Source organism: Pipistrellus hanaki (genome assembly GCF_964339955.1).
Source record: "Pipistrellus hanaki genome assembly, chromosome: 18".
Lineage (NCBI taxonomy): Eukaryota > Metazoa > Chordata > Mammalia > Chiroptera > Vespertilionidae > Pipistrellus > Pipistrellus hanaki.
In genome coordinates, this window is record NC_140520.1 from 9,629,747 (window position 1) to 9,654,496 (window position 24,750).

The window sequence follows — 24,750 nt, forward strand, 5'->3', positions numbered from 1 at the left end:
TGGCACGGGCAGTCTCGGCGGAGGCCTGGTCCTTCCCACGCTCCGCCACAGCGGGGACAACAGGGTGGATGCTCATCCACACCCCGAGCGAGGATGTGCGCAGGCAGTGCGGCGAGACCGCGCAGGGACCGTTAACTAGGACCAGCGGGGTAGCCAGGCCTGGGGGATCCATGGAGAAGACCGACAGCGGGTCCTGCTGCTGCCGCCGCGCGTCCCGCCGGGCGCACCACGCGCGTTCCTGGTCCGGGGACGCGGCACGAGCCCTGCAGTCCTCGCTGCAGCCTCCGGGCCTGGAGAGACGGCGCCCGGAGGCGGCCGGGAGCTGGGCTGCGGCGGCGGAGGAGGAAGAGGCAGCCGGGGCAGCCGAAACCTGGAAGAGGTGAGCGCACCACGGGGCCCAGGGGCTGCGGATGGGGCCTGCAGGCACTGACTGGGCCGGAGCAGCGCCCCAGGGCTGGGGGCGCGGATGTTTGGGAGGGGATGTTGCGGAGTGACATTAGCTTGGGGGCGGTTGGAAGGCATGGGGATGGGGGCTGATGGCGCAGGGGCTGATGGCGCTAGGGGCAGGGGCAGGAGAGGGGGAGAGATGGGGGGAGGGCACTGCTTAGAAATAAAGGCGTGGCGCTGGATCCTACTGGACTAGAGCTTGGGAAACCCGGTCTCGATGCCAAGATCTTTGCTCTTAATGTGTTGACTCCGCCACTTTGTCAGTGGGGATGAGGTTGAAGGCCAGGCCTGTTGGGTCAAAGAAGAGATGAGCAGAGCACATGATTCAGGAGGCTATGCCGGGGTGGAAGCATTAAAGGCAGTGCTAGTCAAAGAAGATGTAAAGCCAAAACCGGTTTGGCTCAGTGGATAGGGCTTCGGTCTGCAGACTGAAGGGTCCCAGGTTCGATTCCGGTCAAGGGCATGTACCTTGGTTGCAGGCACATATCCAGCAGGAGGTGTGCAGAGGCACCAGATCAGTGTTTCTAACTCTCTATCCTTTTCTCTTCCTCTCTGTGAAAAATCAATAATATATATATATATATATATATATATATATATATACACAATATATATATATATATATATATATATATATATATATATATTTTAAAGAAAATATAAAGGATCAGGAGGTGTTGAAAGAGTGTGCTCTGCCCTCTATTACGCCCCCTTATAATTTTTTTTTTATGTTAGATACAGCAGGTGGGTGATGATGAATCTTTTTTTTTTTTTTAAGGCTACCTTTCTTCCCCCCACAGAGCTGAAGCCTGTCTGTTGACTCCTGGATGAGGTCTTGCAGGATAAGAGCCACCTAAACCTAGTCCCTTCCGTGGCTGTGGCTTGTAAGACCAGACAAATTAGGCCCATATTTTCTTCATGCAGCAACAGCAGGATGAAAATGTCATACACATGATTTTTTTTTTTTTGAAGAGACAGATTGTGCGGTTCCTCTTTTTTTTTTTTAATCTCTCTCCCTTCCTCTCGGTAAAAAAATCAATAAAATATAAAAAGAAAAAAAAACTGCTATGCAGGCCTAGGCTGGCTGACCACGCAGAAAAAGCCTGAGGAAGTGGGATGTGTTGGGGGAGGTGGGGTCATGGGGAGTTAATAAGGGTGGCGCTAAGTTGCATTTAGATTTGGCTGTTTTGGAGGAGGGCTCAACACCAGCGGCGTTACCTCTCTGCACTACATTGGAGGAGAGCTCAATTCAGGGACAAGGGCAGCTGCCCACCAGCCTTTGCCCTGAAGGCACACAGCTCAGTTCCTCCCTGTATTCTCTCTCTGGTGCCTCCAGAGCCACTGCCCCTCCATTCAAGCCCAGGGTAAATGCCTGTGAGTGAGAGTCTGTGCACGGGCCCTTTAAAAGAACGCCTGGGTTCCCAGCAGTCTTCCATCTCACCCAGATGAACAGAACCCCCTAATTTTCACAGCCAGATGTTTTGTGGGTTCCTTATCCTTGGCACTAATACTCTGGGCTGGGGAGCTCCAGCATGGGATGAGATCAGGATGGGTATGGAACCAGCCTGTTTCACATCTCTGTCCCTTGTACCAGTCTCGACATGGCTTTTTAATATCCGTGGTTATAGGACTTCTGTTGAGCTAGTCTTCAGATGGTTCTCCATGTTGATTTATCTATAATTTAGTTGCAATTTTGTGGGGTCATGGGAGGAGGTGAGCACAGCGTCCATCTATCTACTCTGCCATCTTGACCAAAACTCCCATTTTGCATGGTTTACAGTTTCTCCATTTCAATGATCCTAGATTTGCTTTTTCTTAAAAAAAAAAAAAAAAAAAAAATCAAAACAGTAGAAAGACTGATTGAGGTTTGACCAAAAAAAAAAAATATGTTCTTGTCTCCAAATTAGCATATCAAGTGTGAAATTTTTTTTTGTTTTAAAATAATAAGCTGCATTAATAAAATCTGACTTTGTGGGGATATGCTTTCAGTTCATAGCGCAAAATGCCTGAAGGTCAACACTGAGAAATAAATGGCCTATTTAAAAGAAAAGAAAGTGTGCCTGGATATGAGCAAGAATCTTATCGAAAAACCATCAGATAACTCAGTATTTAGGTTAATAAAAATGGTGAACTGTACATTTCAAAGGAGAATCTGGGACACTGTTCAAATAACAGACTTAAAGCAAGCTGGGCTCAGTGCCCAGAACAACAGGCACATGTGTTCACAGAATGAGGGGCTTTTGTTCACTGTGTATGTGCTCATGTGTACCCACATTGAACCATCCAACATTAGCTCAGTGAAAGTAGAACCAATGAAAGAAATGTTAACATTCATGAGTGACCTTAGTGTACAAACAGAAACAGTACTACATTTTAGCATCCTTTTAGTGTCCCTGTTCCAGCCTATAACATCTTTGCCTCGTTGCTATATAAACCTTGACTTTAAATACTTCAACTGAAATGTGCAACTTTCCTATAATCTTAATAAGAAAGCTCTTAATGGATTTTACATATTTTCTCAAATAATAATGTTTTTGGTAGGAATTAAAAGCAAATTTGGGGGAGAGAGTGCTTAGGCAGTATATTCTACAGAATGATCTTACTCCCTTAATTTTCACCATCAATCTAGATTTCCTCTTGTGCTGCCTTAAATAAGTGTTCTGAATTTTTTTGTCCTTCTTCACTCTTTCTGAATCGTAGGGGTGGGTCTCTAACTCTACAACATGACCTTGGATTGTAGGAAAGTTCAGGAGTCTGCATTAGTTATCTGTTGCTCCTTAGCAAATCACCCCAAATCTTAGTGACTTTTATGTGTCAACCTGATTGGAACACGGGGGGCTGGGGGAGGCGGTCTGTGAGGGTGTTTTGAGATGAAATTAACACTATATAATTTCATCTCAATATATATATATATATATATATATATATATATATATATATATATATATATATATATATATTGATTTTTTACAGAGAGGGAGGGAGAGGGACAGAGAGCCAGAAACATCGATGAGAGAGAATCATTGACCAGCTGCCTCCTGCACACCCCCTATTGGGGATGTACCTGCAATTAAGGTACATGCCCTTGACCAGAATGGAACCTGGGACCCTTCAGTCTGCAGGCCGATGCTCTATTCATTGAGCCAAACAGGTTCCGGCAAATTAGCATTTTGAGGAGTAGTCTGAGTAAGGCAGATTGCTCTCCCCAATGGGGTGGACATTATCCAATCCATTGAGGGCCTAAGTAATATAAAAGGTAAAAGAAGGGAGACTTTGCTTTCTTTGCTCTCTGACTGCTTGAGCCTGAATATTAGCCCTTGAACTTGGACTTACATATACTAAGGGCCCTCTGGTTATCAAAACTTCACCATCAGCTTTCCTGGATTTCCAGTTTCCACAGCTGAATGTGGGATTTCTCAGCTTCCATATCACACAAGCCAATCTCTTATAATATATCTCCTTCCAATATCAAGAGTGTGATTACCAGGGATCACTGGGGTACTTCTTAGAGATTGCCTATCACAGACTGCATCCATTACCTCAACTCCTAGAAATTAGATGAATAAGGCAATTTATTCCTTCCCTTTCTTCCTTCTGGAACAAGGCTAGTACAAATCAAGCACAAAAATCAGGGGATGTAACCAGAGCTGGGCCGAAGGCTGTGCCAAGCTATGTATGTTATGTTAAAGATTTTCATCTGTATCCTCAGAATAATAAAATCCCCAGACTCTACCTGCTTAGTCAGCTCTCCAAGCATCTCTGGAAAACATTGCTGGCAGTGACCGGCTCTGGCTATTTTCTTGGATGCCTAAAAGGTTGAGTGGATCAATTTCTGGACAATATAACCTGTTGGCAGCACAAGAGCAATACTGGCTGGGAAGCTCTGCCTTTAGAAGACCTAATGGAAGACCACCTTGTAGAGGGTGGGGCAAAAGTAGGTTTACAGTTGTGAGCATCTCATACAGAGTTTTTCTCGTGTTATTACTTATTTGTAATTATATTATTTTCCCTATGAATCTACTTTGGCCCCACCCTGTATGTGTAGTTTACAGTGATGGTCCCCAAACCCCTATTCTGAGGGCCAAACCATATACATGGTGAAGCCTCTCTGTAGGATAAGTTCTGCCAGCAGGGGGCATCTGTAGATGGTTGCACTGTCCTAAGACCAGGTTTGGTGTTTGTGGGTGGGCACTTCTTGCCAAAGGAGAGGCTACAGTTTGATAGTTTCCTAAGCATGTTTGCTCTGTGGCCTAGATTGCCTGATTTGTGCTCCTTGGCCATGGACTAGAACTGCTTGTCTTCTACCGGAAAATGACTCAGGTTTTAGTGATGGTGCAATTGTCACGAATGCCTTGAAAGCTGTTTGTGAATTTATGTCCGTATTGTTTTAGATTGCAGAAATTTATTTATTTTTTTAACCCTCACATCAGTCCCTTCAGTTTTTAAGGCCCAATATCTGTGTTCAAAGCAGTGAGAATTATCCAGGTATTTCCCACAAGTCTTCCTTCACTGATCCAACCCCCCTGCCTGGACATTTTCATATCGCATTTCTTGCATAATTCCCCCCTGCTCCCACATCAGATACACATAAGTAGTGGGTGTTGAAAGAATGAGGGGGATTGTATGAGTAAATTACCACCAGCTGTCTGAAGGCTTGATCATAATTTCTTTCCTTGAGGGTTTTTTTTTTGTGTGTGTGTGTGTGTGGTTTTTTTTTTTTTTTTTAACAGCTGACAGGGCTAGCTAGTAAAGGAGATGGATCTGAATCACACACACACACACACACACACACACGCACATGCACACATGCACACATGCACACATGCACACACACATGCACACACACACAGTCCCAAAGACAGGAGAAGGTTGGGAGAGAAGGAATACAAGATGATGGAACTGCCTCCTTTTTTTGTCCCTAGAACTCCAGCCAAGTGGTGCGGGACCCAGTTCATTCAGCTGCCTTGCCAGTGCCTTGGTCTCACATGATAGATCAGAGAGCTGAGAAACGGGAAACCTGGGTCACTGACCTTGCCCTCGAGAGTAGTTTGGAACAGAAAAGAATTTATGTCTCCTATCCAGGGTTGGAATCCTGCCTGGTATGCAAATATTAATAAAAAATAGCTATGATGTTTTCAGTGCTTTAACTGTGCTAGGCAACACGTGAAACACGTCATGGATTAGCTCAGTTTGTTCTCGCAACTACCTTATTAGGTAGTTGTTGTCATTAACTTTATTTTACAAATGAGGAAGCCAAAGTCCAGAGTTTAAGTAACTTGTCAAAATTAAAGTGCTTGAAATTGACAAAGCGGGGTGGGGGGGGGGAGGGAGGGAGGGAAGGTAGGGGAGGGGAGAAAGGATTCAACCAAGTCTCTCTTACTCCAGAGCCAGAAATCTTAACCATTCTGTTGTAATGCCTGCCAGTGACAGCATCTACACAGCATGGCTCTTCTGGATGAATGGGACCATAGGCAGTCAGTCAGAGGAGACTGGAAAGATCTCTCCATCTACCAGTGAAAATTCAAGTTGTTTAATAGAAGCGTGATCTTTTTTTAAAAAAATGTATTTTATTGATTTTTTACAGAGAGGAACTGAGAGGGACAGAGAGTTAGAAACGTCGGTGAGAGAGAAACATCAACCAGCTGCCTCCTGCACACCTCCCACTGGGGATGTGCCCGAAACCAAGGTACACGCCCTTGACCGGAGTCGAACCCGGGACCCTTCAGTCCGCAGGCCGACGCTCTATCCACTGAGCCAACCGGTCCCGGCAGAAGTGTGATCTTTTGCAATCCTAATACATGATAAAGTTTTTAAATGAATGAGATAATGTATCAGAATTCTTGTGTCTAGTTATCTAATTCTGCATAATGATGCACTTAAAAACTTAGTGGCTTAAACCAACAGCCATTGTATTACATCTAATGATTTTGTGGGTCAGGAATCTGGACAGGTCTCAGTTGAGCTATTTGTCTGCTTCCTGTTGAAACGGAATTTTTGGACTGGAACCCAGATTCTTTGTCCGCCGGAATCGAAGAACAAATCCACGGACAGAAAGTGGTATAGCAAAGATGGAGATTCAGTGAAGAATAAGTACAGATCCCACATGGGGAGAGGAAAAAAGTCCCACAGAATGGACTCTTACATAGGGAGGGGGGAAGGGTCCCGCTGAGGTTTCTTTTCCCCCATCCTAGCTAATAAAGAGTGAATATGCTAATTAACCATCACGCTCTCACAAAGATGGCTGCACCCACCACCAATAAGGAGGGAATATGCTAATTAACTGCCATGCCCTCAAAGATGGCGGTACCCACAGCCACAAGATGGTGGCGCCCAGTCCCCTCAGCCCTGCAAAGGGTGGCAGGCCTGCCTCCAGAGTCCCCCAGGCTCCCAGGGCCATTCCAGGGTGCAGGGAAGCCTTAGATGCCACTGCCCAGCCACCCAGGGCCGCCCAAGGCTCAGATAATCAGGGCCATCAGCAGTGGCAGCAGCAGAGCTGCTCGTGCCAGCCAGTTGTGTCTGGGGTACAGCTCCTTAAGTATGGTTCCTCCGGATCTGAAGACATCTTGGTCTTGCCCTCTGGGCTCCTAGCTCCATTCTTTGAGTCATTCTTATTTTTTTAGGAAATGGTACTTGTAGTCAGGCAACTTTTTTAGCCTGATTCCTCTCAGCAGCAGGTTGATGGGTCCAAAGGCATTTTTTCATTCTGTACTGTCTAATCCCTTTCAGTCCATGCCGTTACAATTCACTTTAAAACGTTGAGGGCATCTTTTGTGCAAATTTATAGTCAACTTCTTTAGACAAAAGTCACACCCACACTTCATTCTGAAACACCCTCTTCCCTGCCTCTGGCTATCTATGAGGCTGCTGGAGGATAATGAGTCCTGAAAATTCTTAGCTCTTTTGTCTACTGGAGAGGCACACACTTAAGAGTCTTACAGGCCTTTTATTTTATTTTATTATTTTTAATACTCACTGGAGGATGTTTGCTGATTTTAGAGAGAGGGAGGGAGGGAAAGAGGGAGGGAGGGAGGAAGGGAGAAAGTGAGAGAGAGAGAAATAGAAACATCGTTGTGAGAAATATTGAATTGATTGGCTGGATCGGCTGTCTCCCTCTCTCACCCTGACTGGCAGGTCCAATGGGAATCCAGCCTGAAACCTTTTGATGTATGGGACAGCTCTCCAGCCAACTGAGCTTACAGGCCTTTTAGTTTAACTGCAATTATAAATGAGGCACTAGCTTCAATCTTTTTGAGTTCTTCACCATCATTCTAACAGTTACATCTTAGATTTGATTTTTGCTCTGAAATTACAGTTGACCCTTGAACAACACGGGGGATGGGACTGTCAACCCTCAGTCAGTCAAAAACCCATGTATAACTTTTGACTGACCCAAAACTTAACTATTAATAGCCTACTGTTGACTAGAAGCCTTACTAATAACTTAGTCAATTAACACATATTTTGTATGATATATGTGTGATATACTGTATGCTTACCATAAACTAAGCTAGAAAAAAATATATCTATTGGCCATATGCTTGTCCTCTTTGGACAAATATTTAATAAGTGAAAAAAGAAAGATATAAATTTATGTCTAAGTTGTAATTTTAACAACAAACAGATATGTAATATACATGGACTAGAAGGAATGTGGAGACATTTAAACATTTGTGCTGGAGGATTGCATATATGGATGAATAGTTTTATTTCAAAATACAATAAAAAGTTTCTTTTTTGATAATAAATGTAATTTTTAAAACAAATTCTTCAAGAATATACCCATGTGTGTAAGAGTCATTGTTTATGTTAGAAGGTACATTTTTTAAGACCGGAGAGAAATTAAAATTTAACATCGATTATTTCTGGGGTTAAGGCTAATTTACTTTCTACATACTTTTCTGTATTTTTCAAATATTTTACAATGAATATATTATGAAATTAGTAAAAAAGTAATTTTAAAAGCAAATGAGCACATTTTCCAGCCTCATTTCTGGGACCCACACTTTATCTAGTTAATGTGTCATTTCTTAAATCCAGCACACGTCTGGCTATAGACAGAGTTCCTCTCCAAATTCAGTAGCCCATAATTTGATTTGAGACAAAACTAAATATAGCACCAACTTTGGGACAAAGGTCTGAAAGCTGACTTTCCTGGCCCTCTCCTTTTCTTATCCCCCTAAAGAGGCAGCAATAGATCCTTTTCAAGACAGGTGGCCTGTGAGCCTTGTCTCATTAGACATTTTCAAATGTTTCCTGGAAATATTCTGAGTTCAAGAGCTCTGTGGCCTTAGGTCAAAACTAAGTGTTAAGGTTGGGCGATTCTAGACTAGGGGCATTTTAGGTGGTTCCTCAAAAGTTACACAACCCTCCCTCACTGGTTTGGCTCAGTGAATAGAGCATTGGCCTTCGGACTAAAAGGTCCCAGTTTCGATTCTAGTCAAGGGCATGTATCTTGGTTGGGGGCACATCCCCAGAGGGAGGTGTGCAGGAGGCGGCTGATCCATGTTTCTCTCTCATCAATGTTTCTACCTCTCTATCCCTCCCCCTTCCTCTCTGTAAAAAAATCAATAAAATATATTTTAAAAAAATAAAATAAAGTTATCCAACCCTCCCGGCCCCCATTCTTTACTGACAATTAGGAGAACTAACCCAAGAGATAGGGAAGCAAGAATACAAGCTCCCTGTAATATCATGCATACTCAGGCATGCTGGGGTCCTTCCTGAGTTTAACTCTTGGGGTACCTGAGCGAAATCAGTTCATTCCAGAGAAGTCTCATTCATTTGATCTCCGGAAAGCACGTATCTGGGGCCACTCTGTGTAGGAAACAACCTGTATCGGAGCCTTAGCAGAGCCTTTGAGCCTTATTGGGGTCTTAAATTTATTATCGGAGCCACAAGGGTGACTAAATCAGCATTGCTATTCACGGGCACTCGGAAGCTTTCTGCAAATTAAAAAAAAAAAAAAGTCAGTGGTAGTGCTATTAATACTGGTGGTTATGTCACTTAATAAAATGGTTTTCTTTTAGAGCTGAAAAGAGCACTTTAATTATAGCACGTCTGACTTGTTTAAAGCTTGTCGCAGAAATAGATGGTACATTGGTCCCGGGCAGGGCCATCTCCAAAGGATCCTTTTGCATGGTCCTAGAGCAACTATAAGGTACTTAGAGCAGTACTTAGAAGCTTCTAGGTCCTGATGGCCAGTGTCTGAAGCTTTTTCTGGGGAGTTTGGGGACCCTCTGCCCTCCTCCCAGCTGCCTCCATGCTTGAGGAACTGAACCCCAGAGACACAGAAATGCCACAGCACTGCCAGGGGTGTCTGAGATGGAGACAGCTGCTAAGGCTGCGATGTTGTGTTAGGATGCTTCCCTTCCTGCCCCCAAATTAATGGTGAGACCGACTTGTCAGATCTCTAATGACCTCTAATTACTGGTGAGACCTATGTGCCAGATCTCTGAGAAGATAACCTGGCGTCCTGTGACCATGTCTTATGTGCATCCGCAATCAGCCAGGGTTGCGCCTAAAACCCTCCTGCACTCCAGCTCTGGCTCCGGGGTTCCCTGCGGGGAGGGTGATGCCTGCAGAGAGGATCCTCTCTAAATTCACCCAGCCGTTAGCTGGATTTTTCCAAAGCCTGTCGGCGGGGTGGGCAGGCACAGAGGGCTCGGTGCGGCGTCCTTTTACTGTCCTCTTGCCAACATCCTCCAGGCGGGGAGGGCCGGAGGGTGTGTCTAGGCGGCCGGTAACCTAGGCCAGCTCGGCTCCCGGCTCCTCCGGCGGCCAGAGCCCCGCCTCTCCTCGTGGCTGACAGCTCAGCTGGAGCCGGGGCGGCTCGTGCCAGCCAGTCGTGTCTCAGCCTGCGCTGCCTCCGGGCCCAGCTCCCCCAGCAGCTCCGCTGGGCTCCGCACCCAGCTTCCTACGGAGAACAGTCCCTCCCTTGTGCCCGGTGCACCGTTAGCTGGAGGCTTGGCCACGTCAGATCGGGTTTTCTAAAAAAAAAAGGGGCAGAGCTCTCTCTCCCTTTGCGGACACAGAAGGAGGGAGCTGGGGAGGGACAGGCTGCCGCTCTTTGCACTGGAGGTTCCTGGGCAAGGCTTCGAGTCCTCCCGGGCTGCTTCTTCTCCCGGCTGAGGGGCGCCTGGGAGCGAGCCCGGCTCCTGGAACATGGAGCAGCCATGGACAAGGTAGGGTGACCGCTGCTTCCTCGCCGCATCCCGCATCCCTGATTTTGTGACCCCTCCCCCCCTCCATCACCCCGATCCCTGCGCCTTTACAGAGAAGCCGCTCCTCGCCTCCAGGGGTCTCTTTTTTTTGTTGTCTTGCCCCCTGTCATGCCCACTTCTCCTGATCCCCCTGCACATGTTCGGGTCTCTGGTGTTTCCTTGCCTAAAAGAAAAAAAAAAAATCTCCCCTCTACCTCCTCTCCATGTTAAAAATACTCATGAGGCTGCCCGGGAGCTTTTGGAGAAATGTCTCTCCGTCTGTTCCTTGTTCCACAGACGAGAGGGATAACCCTTTAGGGAGACCTTTGATTTCAGATACCTTGGAAGAGATCAGGTTTTTTTCTCCCTCTGCCACGTCGTCCCTCCTAACCTCACCCTCTACCTACTTACTCAGAGGCAAAGGGCTGAGAGAGCAGCCCGGCCAGGCTCACCCCAGTGTCCCGCTGGCACTGAGTTTGGGAGAGGAAAGGAGAAGGAATTCAGGGTGCCCTTCATCGCTCAGACCTCGTGGAGGAGGCCAGGGCGGTAGCTGCTTTTCGTTGGAGGTCGTCTTTAGGAGATGCTGGGGAAACTGTGTTTCCTCCATCCTCCCCTCCTTCCCCCAGAGACACTTTAAAGGGGAGCTCACTCCGGGAGACGAGATGATGGGTTGAGATGAAGACTTCATCTTTGATTTTCCATGGGAGGGCAGATGGGGAGGCTATGCAGAGGTGTTTCCGTAACAGATGTTCCTCCATCTCCAAGACCTTGCGTGGGGGATTGGCGTGGGGCCAAAGAGTGTTGGGAGTCCTACGAGAGAGGACTCCGGGCAGGACAGACAGAAAGCGAACGTACCTGTGGAAAAGATGTGGGGTTTGGGCCGATGGTTGGACAGGAGTGAACTGTAGAATGTGAATTTTGAAGAAAGGGCAAGTGGAAGTTTAGGGTGTGCCGATAAGAAGCACACTAGATTTGCATGTGGTGATTCTACTTTCTGCTCTTCCCAGCCCTCTCCTAGGGGACTCTACTCTCTCCTGGGCATCCCTAGATAAAAGGAATGCAATCGAGAGGCAAGGAGGACTGAGGAACAGGCCTTGAGGCGTAACAGGAGACCTGGAGCTCCTTAATCCAGAGAACTGAAGAAGGGAGAGGGGGTTATTAGGTTAATGATGTGGATTTTTTTCAATAGATGGGTTTCCACATATACTGATATGTATGCTATTTTGTTATGTTGACAAGCTTCAAAACTTCCTTTGTCAAATTTTCTGAAGGGGTTATCATAGATGCTTTTACACTTAAAAATGTCGAATTTCGTGCCAAAAAAAATGAGCATTTGCGGGAAGTTTTAATTCATTATTTTATTTGGAAGAAAAGTGCTAGTGATGGACAGTACTTTGAATAAAGCACTTTTGATGTTTCTCTTGAAATTATCGTGTTTTCTTCTATCACAAAATCTGCATTATTAACTGGTTAATTATTAAATATGGGTTAATCATTAACCAGTTAGTAATGCAGATTACCCATTAACGGATACCGGTTAATTATGCAGTTACCAGTTAATTATGCTAGAACTGGTTAACACGTTCAGCGCCATGTCAGTCACTGGTGACTGACACTATACTTTCTGTTTGGACCTCATCAGTCTCCGGCCGCCAGCATATAGGTGAAATCGGCTAAACGGAAAGGAAGACAACACAGGCTTGGAGCTTAATGTGTTAATTATTCGGGTTACTCAACTATTTGAAGAGCAGCTGCTGTAGTTGGAGTAGATCTTTTTGGAATCTGTTAGGACAGTGGTCGGCAAACTCATTAGTCCACAGAGCCAAAAATCAAGAGTACAACGATTGAAATTCCTTTTGAGAGCCGAAAACCGACTTCTGCGCATGGGCCACGAAATTTCAATCGCACCGTACGTGCCTGCCCGCACGTGGTGTTTTGTGGAAGAGCCACACTCCAGGGGCCAAAGAGCCGCATGTGGCTTGCGAGCCGCAGTTTGCCAACCAAGGTGTTAGGAGGACAGATGACTGATGAAGCAAGCTGTGGGGAGGCACGTTATGGCTGAGTCTAAGAGAAAAGCTTTCTAACAAGTGACCTGGGCAGTAAATAGGTTCCTGACCCTGGAGTGACTCAAGCAAAGGTTTGATGACCACTTGACGGCAATGAGAGGAAGCATATGGGGGTTCTTGCTCTCTATCTGCTTTTCATACTTAAAAAAGCATTAGTGACTTGAAATAACTTAGAAAAATCACACATCATATGTTTCCTGGTATAGTGCAGCTGATTTCACAAATTGAGTATACCTATGTGACGGGCACTCAGATCAAAAAAGAAAACATGACCAGCACCCCGGAAGCCCTCGGGACCTGGAGGAATAACCCAATCAGCCTAGTTTTTAACACCATAGATTCATTTTGCCTCATTTTGAACTTTAGGTGATTGAAATTATCCACTGTGTATTCTTTTGCATCTGGCTTCTTTCATTCAATCTTATGCTTGTGGGGGTTTTAGACATTGTTTGTAATAGTGGTAGTAGTTCATTTTTGCTTCTATGTACGATTCTATTGTGTGTAAATACGTCACATTTATGTATCCATTCTATTGTGAATGCGCATTTGGGCAATTTCTAGTTTGAGGCTGCTGAGAATAATGTTGCTGTGGACCTTTCTGTACTTGTTTTCTCGTGGACGTGTATACATATTTCTGTTGGGTACGTACATAGAAGCAGAACTGCTGGGTAATAGGAAATGCACGCTCAATTCTAGTACATACTGCCAAGGCCTTTTCTAAAGTGCTTATAAAGAGGATTTCAAGAGGCTAGAGACTCCACATCACTAGTCAACAAGGACATGCAGATTAGAACCACAGTATACATACCACACCACTGTATTGTATACATATCAGAAAAGCTGGAATGGAAAAGATGGAAAATAGCAAATGTTGACGAGGGGAAACAGTCAGAAAGCTCACACGCTCTTTTTCATCCCTACCCACAATAAGAAATGTATTTACATCCCAACCCAGTTACAGTACACACCCATATGTCACTGAAACAAAAGTTTCATGGAACAGTACTTAACCTTATTCCTTGTTTTGTACTCTGATCTTTTCTACCCTATTATTTTTCTTTTTAAAAAAATGCTGGTATGACTCACTGAATTTATTTTACCACCTAGTGGGTCACACATGGAAAAATCCTCTAATCATATATCATAACTGATGTCTCAGATTCTTCCTAACTCCCAGTTAAGATCAGTTCGTGATTTATCATTTTTTAAAAAAATATATTTTATTGATCTTTTTATAGAGAGGAAGAGGGATAGAGAGCTAGAAACATCAGTGAGAGAAACATTGATTACCTGCCTCCTGCACACTCCCCACTGGGGATGTGCCCGCAACCAAGGTACATGCCCTTGACGGGAATCAAACCCGGGACCCCTGAGTCCCCAGGCCAACACTCTATCCACTGAGCCAATCCATCTAGGGCTAGTTCATGATTTAAAATGTGAGCGCCCCCTACAGATCAGGCACTGTGCTAAGTGCTAAGGGTAAAACAATAAATGAGACTGGGTTCTGCCTTTGAGGTTCTTACTTTCTCATTGTCTGAAATTCTGACAGAGAGCAACGAAGGCAGACATGTGCATTGGCTGTTCTGGAAGCACCAGTGAAGCAGCACAACATGGAGAATTCAAAGAATAAAAATTCACTATGGAGTTACCATTTATTAAGCTTGTATTCATTAGCTTGTGTGTTAATCCCTTTTCATACTTTATCAAATATCACAACCTCTGAGGTATAATGTAAATGCTGTTATACTCAGTTTTTAGAAAATTGAACTTTAGAGATATTAAGTAATACCCCCACGTATGCAACCATATGAGGAAGAACTATAGTCTGGAACTATCTAACTCCAAAGACTAGGCTCTTACTTGCTTTGTTGGAGTTGAGTCTTGTAGGGGACTTGGTTTCTGAATTGGTTCTGAAGCTGGCTGCTTAACCTGACTACCGCTTAAGCTTATGAGTAAGTTTAAGACTGTGATTCTATTCCCAAGCTTTCCTCTAGGCAGCTCTGGAAAGCCTCTTCTCTGAGGGGTTCTTCTCCTGAGCCCACAAACTCGTTATCTTGCTTAATCTTCCAAAAAAGAGCAGGGTGCTGAGTAATTGAGTTCTCAAAGTTAAATATCCCCTATCTCTCCCCACCCCACCCCATACACATCTTCCCTGCTGCAAATCAGTGGGAGTGTCCGTCCGTCCTGTCCCCCCCGCCCCCCCGCGCGCCCCGGGTCTCCCCTGCATCTTGCCTGACTGTTGCCAGACTCTTTGGTTAAATCATTCCGGGAGAGCCTGGTTGGTTCTGGAAGAACAAATTTCACATGAATACATAAGCCTTACAAAAAGTTGATTTGGTCACTAATCAAACTGATATCCACGACTAGGGTAGGAGTTGTCAAAGGAATGAGCTCATGGATATGACGAAGATCATTTTACTCACCTTAAGTGTAAGTCTAGCACCAATCAGACAAACGGCTTCTACTTAATGTTTAGCCTTCATCTCTCTGGACTAGCAACTCTCTAGAACCATTTGGATACTTGAGAGTCCCTGTTTGTATAGGTACGTTTCTTTTGATGCTGTCGCAAATGCCACAAACTTCGTGACTTAAAACGACACAAATTTATTATCTTGCCTTTCAGGAGGTCAGAAGTCTGAAAACTGGTCTTCTAAGGCTAAAATAAGGTGTCAGCGGAATGCGTTCCATTCTTGCCTTTTCCGGCTTCTGGAGGTTTTCCACGTTTCTTGGTTCATGGCCCCTTTCCAGAAGTGGCACCACTCCAGCCTCTGTTCTTCTCCTCTCCTCCTCTCGTTCTTCCTCTCTTGTTTATCTCATGCAAGGACCCTTGTGGTTATATTGGGCCCACCTGAGTAATCCAGAATAACGTCTCCATCTCAAAATCCTTAAATCCGAACTGGAAGTTCCCTTTGCCATGCAGCGGAGCAGAGTCACAGATTCCAGATATTAGGAATTCGGGCTTCTTTGGAAGGCCGCTGCTCAGCCTACCACACTGGGAAGTGTTGGAAAAGTCATGACTCATTCTCTTCCCCTTTTAGGTGGAAATGTTCTTGTTTCTAGAATATGGGAAAGCTGAATACAAGTCAGGAAATTGTAACGTTAACCTTATATAGTTTCCCTGAACAAATAACTCAAGAAAAAGTAAACTGAAATATTTAAGACTGAAGGTGAGGAAAGGAAAATAAAATTAGTCTGTCTTGTTTTATATTATATTAACCTGTAATTTGATTTAATAAAATGCAAGCATTCATTGTATTTGCCTTCTGTGGCTGTGAAAATTTGGAGAAGGGGAGTAGCATCCAAGAAAAACAGTGGTTTGGTATAAAAATTCAAGAATTTTTATTTTTTATTTTTTAAAAATATATTTTTATTGATTTATTACAGAGAGGAAGGGAGATAGAGAGTTAGAAACATCCATGAGAGAGAAGCATGGATCAGCTGCCTCCTGCACCCCCCCACACTGGGGATGTGCCCGCAACCAAGGTACATGCCCTTGACTGGAATTGAACCTGGGATCCTTCAGTCCCCAGGCCAATGCTCTATCCAGTGAGCCAAACCAGCTAGGGCAAGAATTTTTATTTTGTTTCTCTGCTCCCACAAAGCTAAAGTGTAGTTTTCAAGTAAGACAAGATGCAGTTAAATTGCACTTAAATGGTCCCCAATAATATAGATTATTTGCATTTTTCCCCCCTGCTCAATGATAACTCTTAACCTATAGGAAGCAATGACATTTATTTCTCTTTGAATTCATGGTGAGTTAGCAGAATCCCGTTTACTAATTCATAGTGACAACCAGAGATGGCATCTCCCCATTTTACAGATGTGGCCCCTGAGGCTCGGGAGCATGAGGATCTGATGATTTTCATATCTTTGCTTCCCAGGTGCTGCTGGTTGGCATATTAAGGAAATGCTCCTTTCCTTAATTCTCTTATGGAGACATCTTTGGACATTGGATTTCCTGTTTATCATTCAGCACTTCTAGCAATTAATTTTCTGCATTTGGTGAAGGAATATTTCTGCATTCACAATTCTGATCTGATTTAAGTAGGACCATACTTGGATTTCGACTTGAGAAATTTATCTTAATTCATGCTTACACCCCTGTTTATTTCCCACATACCAGATCAGAGGAGCCCCCCGCCCGCCCCCTTTCTTTCAGCTTACACGTGAAGGCTGGATTTTAAATACCAGAAGACTGGGATGAGGCTGTGTTTGCCCCTGCAAGGATAAGTGGGCTGACACCTCTCCACCACGGTGCCCTCTCCGTTCTGGGTGACTCGGGGCTAGTGTATCGAAGGCTGCGTGGAGCACCCACACACTCAGTAGATGCCCTCGCTGCTCCTAGTGGAATTGACCTTATTTTATAAATAAAATTCCAAATTGGGCTCAGAACATTCCACAAGCTCTGTCGCTGGCAACAATTCAAATCGCATTTGAAGCTAGAAGAAAGTCCAGAATAAAAGAGCTGTCACGGTGACCCAAGGTGGCTCTGTCTGATTCTATTTTAAAGCGTTTCAATGCTCCAAGGACTTGTTTTCCTCCATCTCAGAACGTCTTCTGAGTTCTGTGGTCAGCAAGACAAGTGTGATCTGAATTTTATTTTTCCCCCCTCATGGCTGAAGCACTTCCTTAGTCATAGACTATTTATTATTGTAATAATAATAACTTGTGTTTTCATGGCACTTTAATAGTTTCTCACATATTTATATGTGACATCTGTGTCTACCAAGTGACAACATGTGAGGTTTGGAATGGAGTTGGTTTTGGAAAGACTCTTCTGCACATTACTATACTTTGAGTTTTCCAGATTATCGGCACATGGGAGCAGCATTATCGGGGAGCTGGCTGTTGAGCATCATTTTATCCACCCTGAGCTAAAATTACTATGAGTGGGCCTCAGTACACCAGTTGTTCCCACCTACACAGCTAGCCTTGCCTTTGTTAGGAAAACTCTGGGTATCCTGCAGAGGGTAGTTGCAGTACTACCGCCTTGGGAATTATTTTTGGAACGTACAATAGTTCTGCATGTTTTCTACCACCAGACCATGCTCTGCGCCCTGACCTCACAGTTCTTCAATTCGAATTCACTTCAGCACTCCCTAAGCACAGCCATCCTGTTACTCATCTTCACCCCAACCTTCCCATCCCTGTGATCCTTAATTCTACAACTATATTCCCTGACCACAAGGTCAAGTCCCCCATCTCTTCATTCTTTCTGTGTATTCGGTTCACCTTATTGTTTAGTCCAGTTCCTCCGCTTCTCCGCATCTTCCAGGCCTTCTGCTCTTCATTCCTCTCCCTGCTGAGCATTTGAATTGTTCTCAGCACTGCTTAGAATCTCTAACCGCTTCAACAGTTCCCATCCTTGGTAACCCTCGGTCAATTTTCTTATCCTCTAGGACTCTATAAGCTCTTTTTAAATATAAAAAAACTATACTGAGAAGGAAGATTCTAATGCATTCTTTCTAATCTCTGTCAGGTCTGTAATTACTCAAACTGCCTTTATTTATTTATTTATTTATTTATTTATTTATTTATTTTACAGTAGTGAGTGGTTTTTCTGAACCTTGATGGATAGCAGCAAGAAAAATGTCCTTGCCCAGCTGGTGTGGCTCAGTTGGTTGAGTGTCATCCCATGACCCAGGAGGTCGCAGTTCGATTCCTGGTCAGGGCACATACCTGGGTTGTGGGCTCGATCTTCAGTAGGAGGCATGCAGGAGGAAGCTGATTGATGGTTCTCTCTCATCGATGTTTCTTTCTCTCCCTAAAATCAACTAAAAATTAAAAAAAAGTTAGTGAAGATTTAATATAGGAGCAAAATAGGTCATAAAACTTGAATTTTTTGCAGTTGCACAATGATGCTTGTAGCTTCCTATCACTACTGAGGGCTTAGCACTCCAGACAAACTGCCTCCCAGACTCAGTTGGCCCTGGTCAATCTCAGTGAATAAATACTGTTGAGTGACGGGTGTAAATTGCAGCCTGTGTTGGAGAAAACTGGATACCACTGTAGCAGTGTCAAGCCAGCCCATACTTAGTGTGCAGAGGAAGGCTCAGAGTGACACCCTCTCCTGTCAGAAGGGCTCTGCCAATTAAGCATCCTACCCAGCAATTTTCTAATGACAGGTCTTGAAGTAAGAAGAAATTATAATCTTGCTGCATTTATCAGATGAGAGTCTTGTGTTCTGCAGCTGTGACTTCTCCCCCAGTTGCATTTAATTTATATGTTTTTGCAATTATGGTGCCAAATGGAGGGTAGCTGGCAATATTTGGACCATGAGAGCTATAGACTCAGTGTCTCTCTTGGCAAGAGAAGAAATAAACTGAGGAGAAGTCTCAGAGCCTGTTCACTCATGGCCTTTCCCATTTTGATTGTGTCTATTCCCATCACCTTTCCTGCCTGTCAACTGGTTGCCTTTGTCTGTCAGGGATAATGCCAAGTATCACCACACAAGGGGGTCAAGGCAGACGTGAAATACTTGGAGAAATTTGGCTAGAAATAGGGAAGTATAAAATAATATATGACTCACTTTTTAGAATGGGACTTAGATTAAAAAGTCATATTTGCCACTTCCCTTTTAGGATTTTAGTCATTTGTCACATGGCATCTGTTTATACCAGTAGTCACACACTCAAGTGTGAGCAAACTTGTGTCAGGATTTGACTCTGAATTCCATTTCCTTCCCATAGCACCACTGCCCATCCTTCCTCTCACCTCACTTTTCAGGTCCTTTCCCTGGAGTCGAGGCTCATTTACCCAGGAACTGAGTGGGTACAAATAGGGTGGACAGGACAGAGTAAAGGTGTGGAATCAGACAGTAACCGTGTTCAAGTTTCTGAACCCACTAGCCAAATAGCTGATCCTGGGCAAATTACTTCATCTTTCTACGTCTCTTATTTCCACGACTGTAAAATTGGGGGAGCAGTGCCTGTTTTACAGGATTTTGTGTGAACTGAATGAGATAATGCCTGGAAAATATTGAGCACTCAACACATTATGGCGGCAGCATTGGTGGTGGATGGTGGTCTAAATAATGATGATGGTCATGGAATTGGAGATCAGTGTTGAGGAAAATTCCCATGTAAGAAAACATGTTGAACTGTTAAGCTGTGCACACACATACCAGAGACTGTTACCTCTTGACAACTTTTGTTTCTAAGTTGGCACTGCTTGTGAAACCCTACTATGTACAAGCTCTCCAGCTAGAACTTCACATATTAAAGAAAGTGGGCCATAGTTCTCCTCCTTCAGGCCCTTTTATATCTGCAAAGGTTGAGTGTGGGTATAAACTAAGAATAGGAAGGATCAATTTTTTTAAACTACTTTTTTTTTAAAGTGTTTTTATTGACTTTTAGAGAGAGAGGAAGGGAGAGGGATAAAGAGCTAGAAACCACTGGTGAAAGAGAAACATCATCAATCAGCTGCCTCCTGCCCGCCCCCTACTGGGCATGTGGCCTGACCAAGAATCAAATCACTATCTCTTGGTTCCTGCCTTGATGTTCAACCAGAGTCACACTTGCTGGCTCTGAAAGATAAATCTTAGAACATTAGAAAGATTTCTTTTCACTTAACCAGAATCTAGCAACTCATGTCAAGTGAGCTTTAAGAAAATGGGAAATGAGAGAAAATGTGTGTTTGGGTCAGTGCCTAATGTTGGAGAGGACATTTGTACTTAGAAAGGTGCTGGAGGAAATGATCAGAGCACAATTCGACAGCATTAGAGCATCAGAGGGTAGCGGATGGTTTTGGGAGGAGCAGCTGTTTTCTGATCATTCACAACCCAAACACCCTGGAAAACGACAGGCAAAGCTAGCAAATAGGAGATATTGAATGTCGAATAGTTTGAGTCCCAGTGTCTTCATAGCTGTTTATGAGCAAATCGTGAAAATGTGGGTAATAGACCATGCAGAAATTAAGTAGCTGAACAGCCGGTGGGTGGGTTGCACTTGGAAAACGTGTGGTTCTTCAAATTAAGCAGAAGAGTGTCCTGATAAAAATTAATGAATGTAATTTTAGTGTAATTGGTGTCAGTATGAACAGATTAATGAGGTAGGGAGAAAAGGATGAGGCTCATTGAGAGAAAGTGTAGTTCATTTATACTGGAAAAGCTACATTCAAGGTAAAAGCATCTTGGAGGAAAGATCGCCTATGTCCACATATGCAGGAGAGCTATAAATGTCCTGGCGAAACACACACTCGCTGAGCATGAGTCATTCATAGACTCGTGTTAAAAAGAAACCTAGAAACACTTGAATTTTAGAAACTGGGACAAAAGATAAATAATTTCCCCCCAGATTTGGGTAATACAGAAGAATTTACCAACATATATTACTGCTGTGTGTGTGTGTGTGTGTGTGTGTGTGTGTGTGTGTGTGATGTTGTGTGGGAGTGGTGGGGGCAAGCTTGGAGTCTGCCTCTTTGCACTTTGGTTTATCAGATGTCATGAATTGCAATCTCCTGCACATATACCCTGTGTTTCTTCACCATGAGCCCCTTCCCTGGGGGAGCATCAGATTCCTTACCAACCTTTTGGAGCAGCTGAGTGAGCCCCACTCTCTGGCAATAAGAGGGAACTTGAGCTGTTAATAGAGTTAAAGTGATTTTTAAAAAAATCTCTGGAGACTACAATAATCCCATTAACTCAGTATCCGTCCAAAGTGACCTCTCTATGCTTTCAGTTATTGATTCATCCCGGCAGACAGCTAGCTCAGAGTGGGTGTGGGTGGGGTGGAGAAGGTGAGGTATCTCAGGGGACCCCTAAGCCTGGCTTTGCTATAACCTGCTCCTGGTTGATCTAGAATGTGGCCTCTTCAGAGCAAGGAGGGTTGAATGTGATCATGTCTGGACAGCTCCCCGGATATTTGGAAAGTATTAAAATGGGTTTTATGCTTAAGCATCTACTAGAATAGAATTGCATGATTACTGTAAGGAACCATAGAAATTCGTGGGCTTCTTTTACAAATATTTGAGGAAATCAAAGGCCAGAAGAAGAAAAATGACATCATAAAATAGTTAGTAGCTTATAATCACAGATTAATGAAACATGTGCTAAAGCCAATAGGTTACTCGAGACTGTGTGTTAAAGCAGACAGGCAATCTGTCTGTGCTTTATCAATATCAGGATAACAGCCTCCAAGACCTGTAAGGAGTCTGGCAAGTATCACAAAGAGTTCATGAGTCGGGACAGAGGGACCGTGGCAAACTGGAGAATACACCTGCTCTGTTTAAAGGTGGCAGGTTATCCGCATGTGGGGAGGCAGGCCAAGTATTGCTAGACCCATTCATTTTCCAGGAGAAGTTAGAAATGTGTCAACTTTGTGTTGAACAAATAAAACATGTTGGATGAGCTGAATTTGGCCTAGGAATGACCCTGCTCCCGATGGCTACCTAGGTCTATGGGCTGAGCATAAAGGAATTCGTCTAACTCGTGAATAGAAGCAGCCAAGTATAAATTTTAGTCTCTACAAATTTTTCAACATATGATTCTGGCTGATAGTTTCAATATCCAAGTAGTACGTTTATCTCCTTCATTGTTCACTCACAAGGGAAGTTTTTAAAGAGAAGTGGAAAAGGAAAGAGGCAGGGGGCCTGGAAGGAACCACCAACTGGTGATCTGCTTTTGAATAATCAAGAATTGGCAGGCGGTGTGTGTAAACGAATGTGTCCTTTCTGGCACCTTCATGTCCATCTGGAAATTAACAAAGTGAAGATGTGTGCCAAGATCCAGACCTGACCCAGTGAACAAAGAACAATTTCTGAACAAATGCCTCCCTGTGCATCGTTTTTTTTAAAAAGAGAAGCTCTCTAAATCTCTGTCTGCAGAATTATTTTCCCAGCAACCAACAGGGAGTATCCAAGGTTTTTAAGGAATAAGCTACATGTTGAAAGCATCTCATTGTAGGATTATTGCAATGCTCTCTCTGTTTCTGCCTTCCCCACCCAGTCAGTCTGGTGTCAGAACAGTAGCCAGCCCTTTTAAAACATTCGTCACTCAGTTCATCTCCTTTTTAGACGCACAAGACTCCAGGGGCTAAATCCTCTCAGTGTCCCAAAAGGCCTTCAATAGCCTGCTCCTGTCCAGCCTTCCCATTACTCCCTGACCTCACCTCCTGCTACTCGCCACGCGCTCACTCTGCCCAGCCTCACTGGCCTCCTTGCTGTTCTAAAACCACTCTGGAGTGCTCCCTTCTAAGAGTCTTAGCTTTTGATGGTCTCTGCTTCGAAGATTCTTCCCCCAATACCCCACGGCTCTCCTTGGTGCTTTTCAGAGAAACCTTGCCTACTGAAAACCCTCACACATACCCTATTGCTTCCAGCACTCCCTATCCTCATCTCTACTTTAATTTTTAAAAAATATATTTTATTGATTTTTTACAGAGGGGAAGAGAGAGTTAGAAACATCGATGAGAGAGAATCATCGACCAGCTGCCTCTTGCACACCCCCTACTGGGGATGTGCCCGCAACCAAGGTACATGCCCTTGACTGGAATCGAACCTGGGACCTTTCAGTCCACAGGCCGATGTTCTATCCACTGAGCCAAACCGGTCTCGGCTCTATTTTAATTTTTAAAAAAACTAAAAGTACTTGTCCCAAGTTTCTAACTATACATTTTCCTTTTGTTTCCCCTTTTCTCTAAGCTCCATGAGTGCAGGCAGATGTGTGTGTGTGTGGGTTTTTTTTTTTTTGTGTGTGTGTGTGTGTGTTTGTGTGTGTTTTAATATATTTTATTGATTTTTTACAGAGAGGAAGAGAGAGGGACAGAGAGCTAGAAACACCGATGAGAGAGAATCATTGACCAGCTGCCTCCTGCACACTCCCCACTAGGGATGTGCCTGCAATCAAGATACATGCCCCAGACCGGAATGGAACCTGGGACCCTTTAGTCCACAGACCGACACTCTATCCACTAAGCCAAACCAGTTTCGGCTGTTTTTTTTTTTTGTTGTTGTTGTTGTTGTTGTGTCTTTTTTTTTTTTTTAATGTTTTTATTGATTTTAGATGGAGAGAGAAACATCAATGAGAGAGAAACATCCATCCACTGCCTTCAGCATGCCCCCTACTGGGGATCAAGTCCATGACCCGGGCGTGTGCCCTGACTGGGAATTGAGCCAATGACCTCTTGGTGCTCAACCCTCTGAGCCACACCGGCTGGGCAAGCACTGGCATTTTTGTCTGTTTTGTTCAAAGTACATTTGTGCCTAAAACAGTGCCTAAAAACATAGTGGGTGCTTGACAAGTATTTGTTAATAATTTTGAGGTACCCCTCCCTTCTCTGCTAGGGATGGTGATCTTGTTGTGTTGGCTAGATACACCTCTTGCACTGAATTTTGGTGTTTTTAGCATTTCCATTAATAGACTTTGATTTCTATGTCAATTCTACTTCCTAAACATGTCTTGAATATTTTGCTTTTCTCCATCTCCAGGTCTTTTTCCTTGGTTAAAACCATCACAACTCCTTGCTTTCCTCATCTACCCTTGTTCCCTCCATGCAGTATCACTCAGCAGTCAGAACGATCTGTCTGAAATCAAAACCTGGTCATTTACCATTCATTCCCTGATTTAAAATCCTCCCGTTTCTATTGCCCTTCATATAAAACTCAATATCCTTACTCTATCCCACAAGGTCAGACAAAGTCTGGTCCCAATCAGATTTTCTCTGCTCCTTTCCGACTCGGGTTCTTTGCTGTTTCTTCATGTTGGAATACTCTTCTGTCCCCATTTTTCATCTGGTTGACATTCTCTCTCTCTCTCTCTCTCTTCTCTCTCTCTCTCTCTCTCTCTCTCTCTCTCTCTCTCTCTCTCTCTCTCTTTAAATCCTCACTCGAGAATATTTTTCTTTTTTCTTTTGCTGCAAAAAACTTTATTGTTTTGTTTGGACTGATGCATGGGAGAGGGCTTCAGGGTGGTTAAAAGAATGGCTAGTAGTTTCAGGAAGAGGCTCAGGTAAAAGCCAGACACCAGGGGATGCAGAGGGGCCTCTCACAAGTTGCACTTGTGGGTGAGTCTTCTGAAGAGATACGCCCCCCGCCCAGCCTGG

The 24,750-nt window shown here is 44.1% G+C and overlaps 1 protein-coding gene across 16 annotated transcripts in view; it reads left to right on the forward strand.

The window, feature by feature from the left end:
• PDE4DIP (phosphodiesterase 4D interacting protein) overlaps positions 1 to 24,750 on the forward strand; it is a 138,295-nt gene continuing 113,545 nt past the window's right edge. For all 16 annotated transcript variants that reach the window (XM_084866356.1, XM_084866342.1, XM_084866354.1 and 13 more), the window contains exon 1: positions 1 to 379. In XM_084866356.1, the coding sequence (XP_084722482.1) occupies positions 69 to 379 (311 nt within the window). In that variant the 5' untranslated portion in view covers positions 1 to 68. The remainder of the gene's footprint in view (positions 380 to 24,750) is intronic.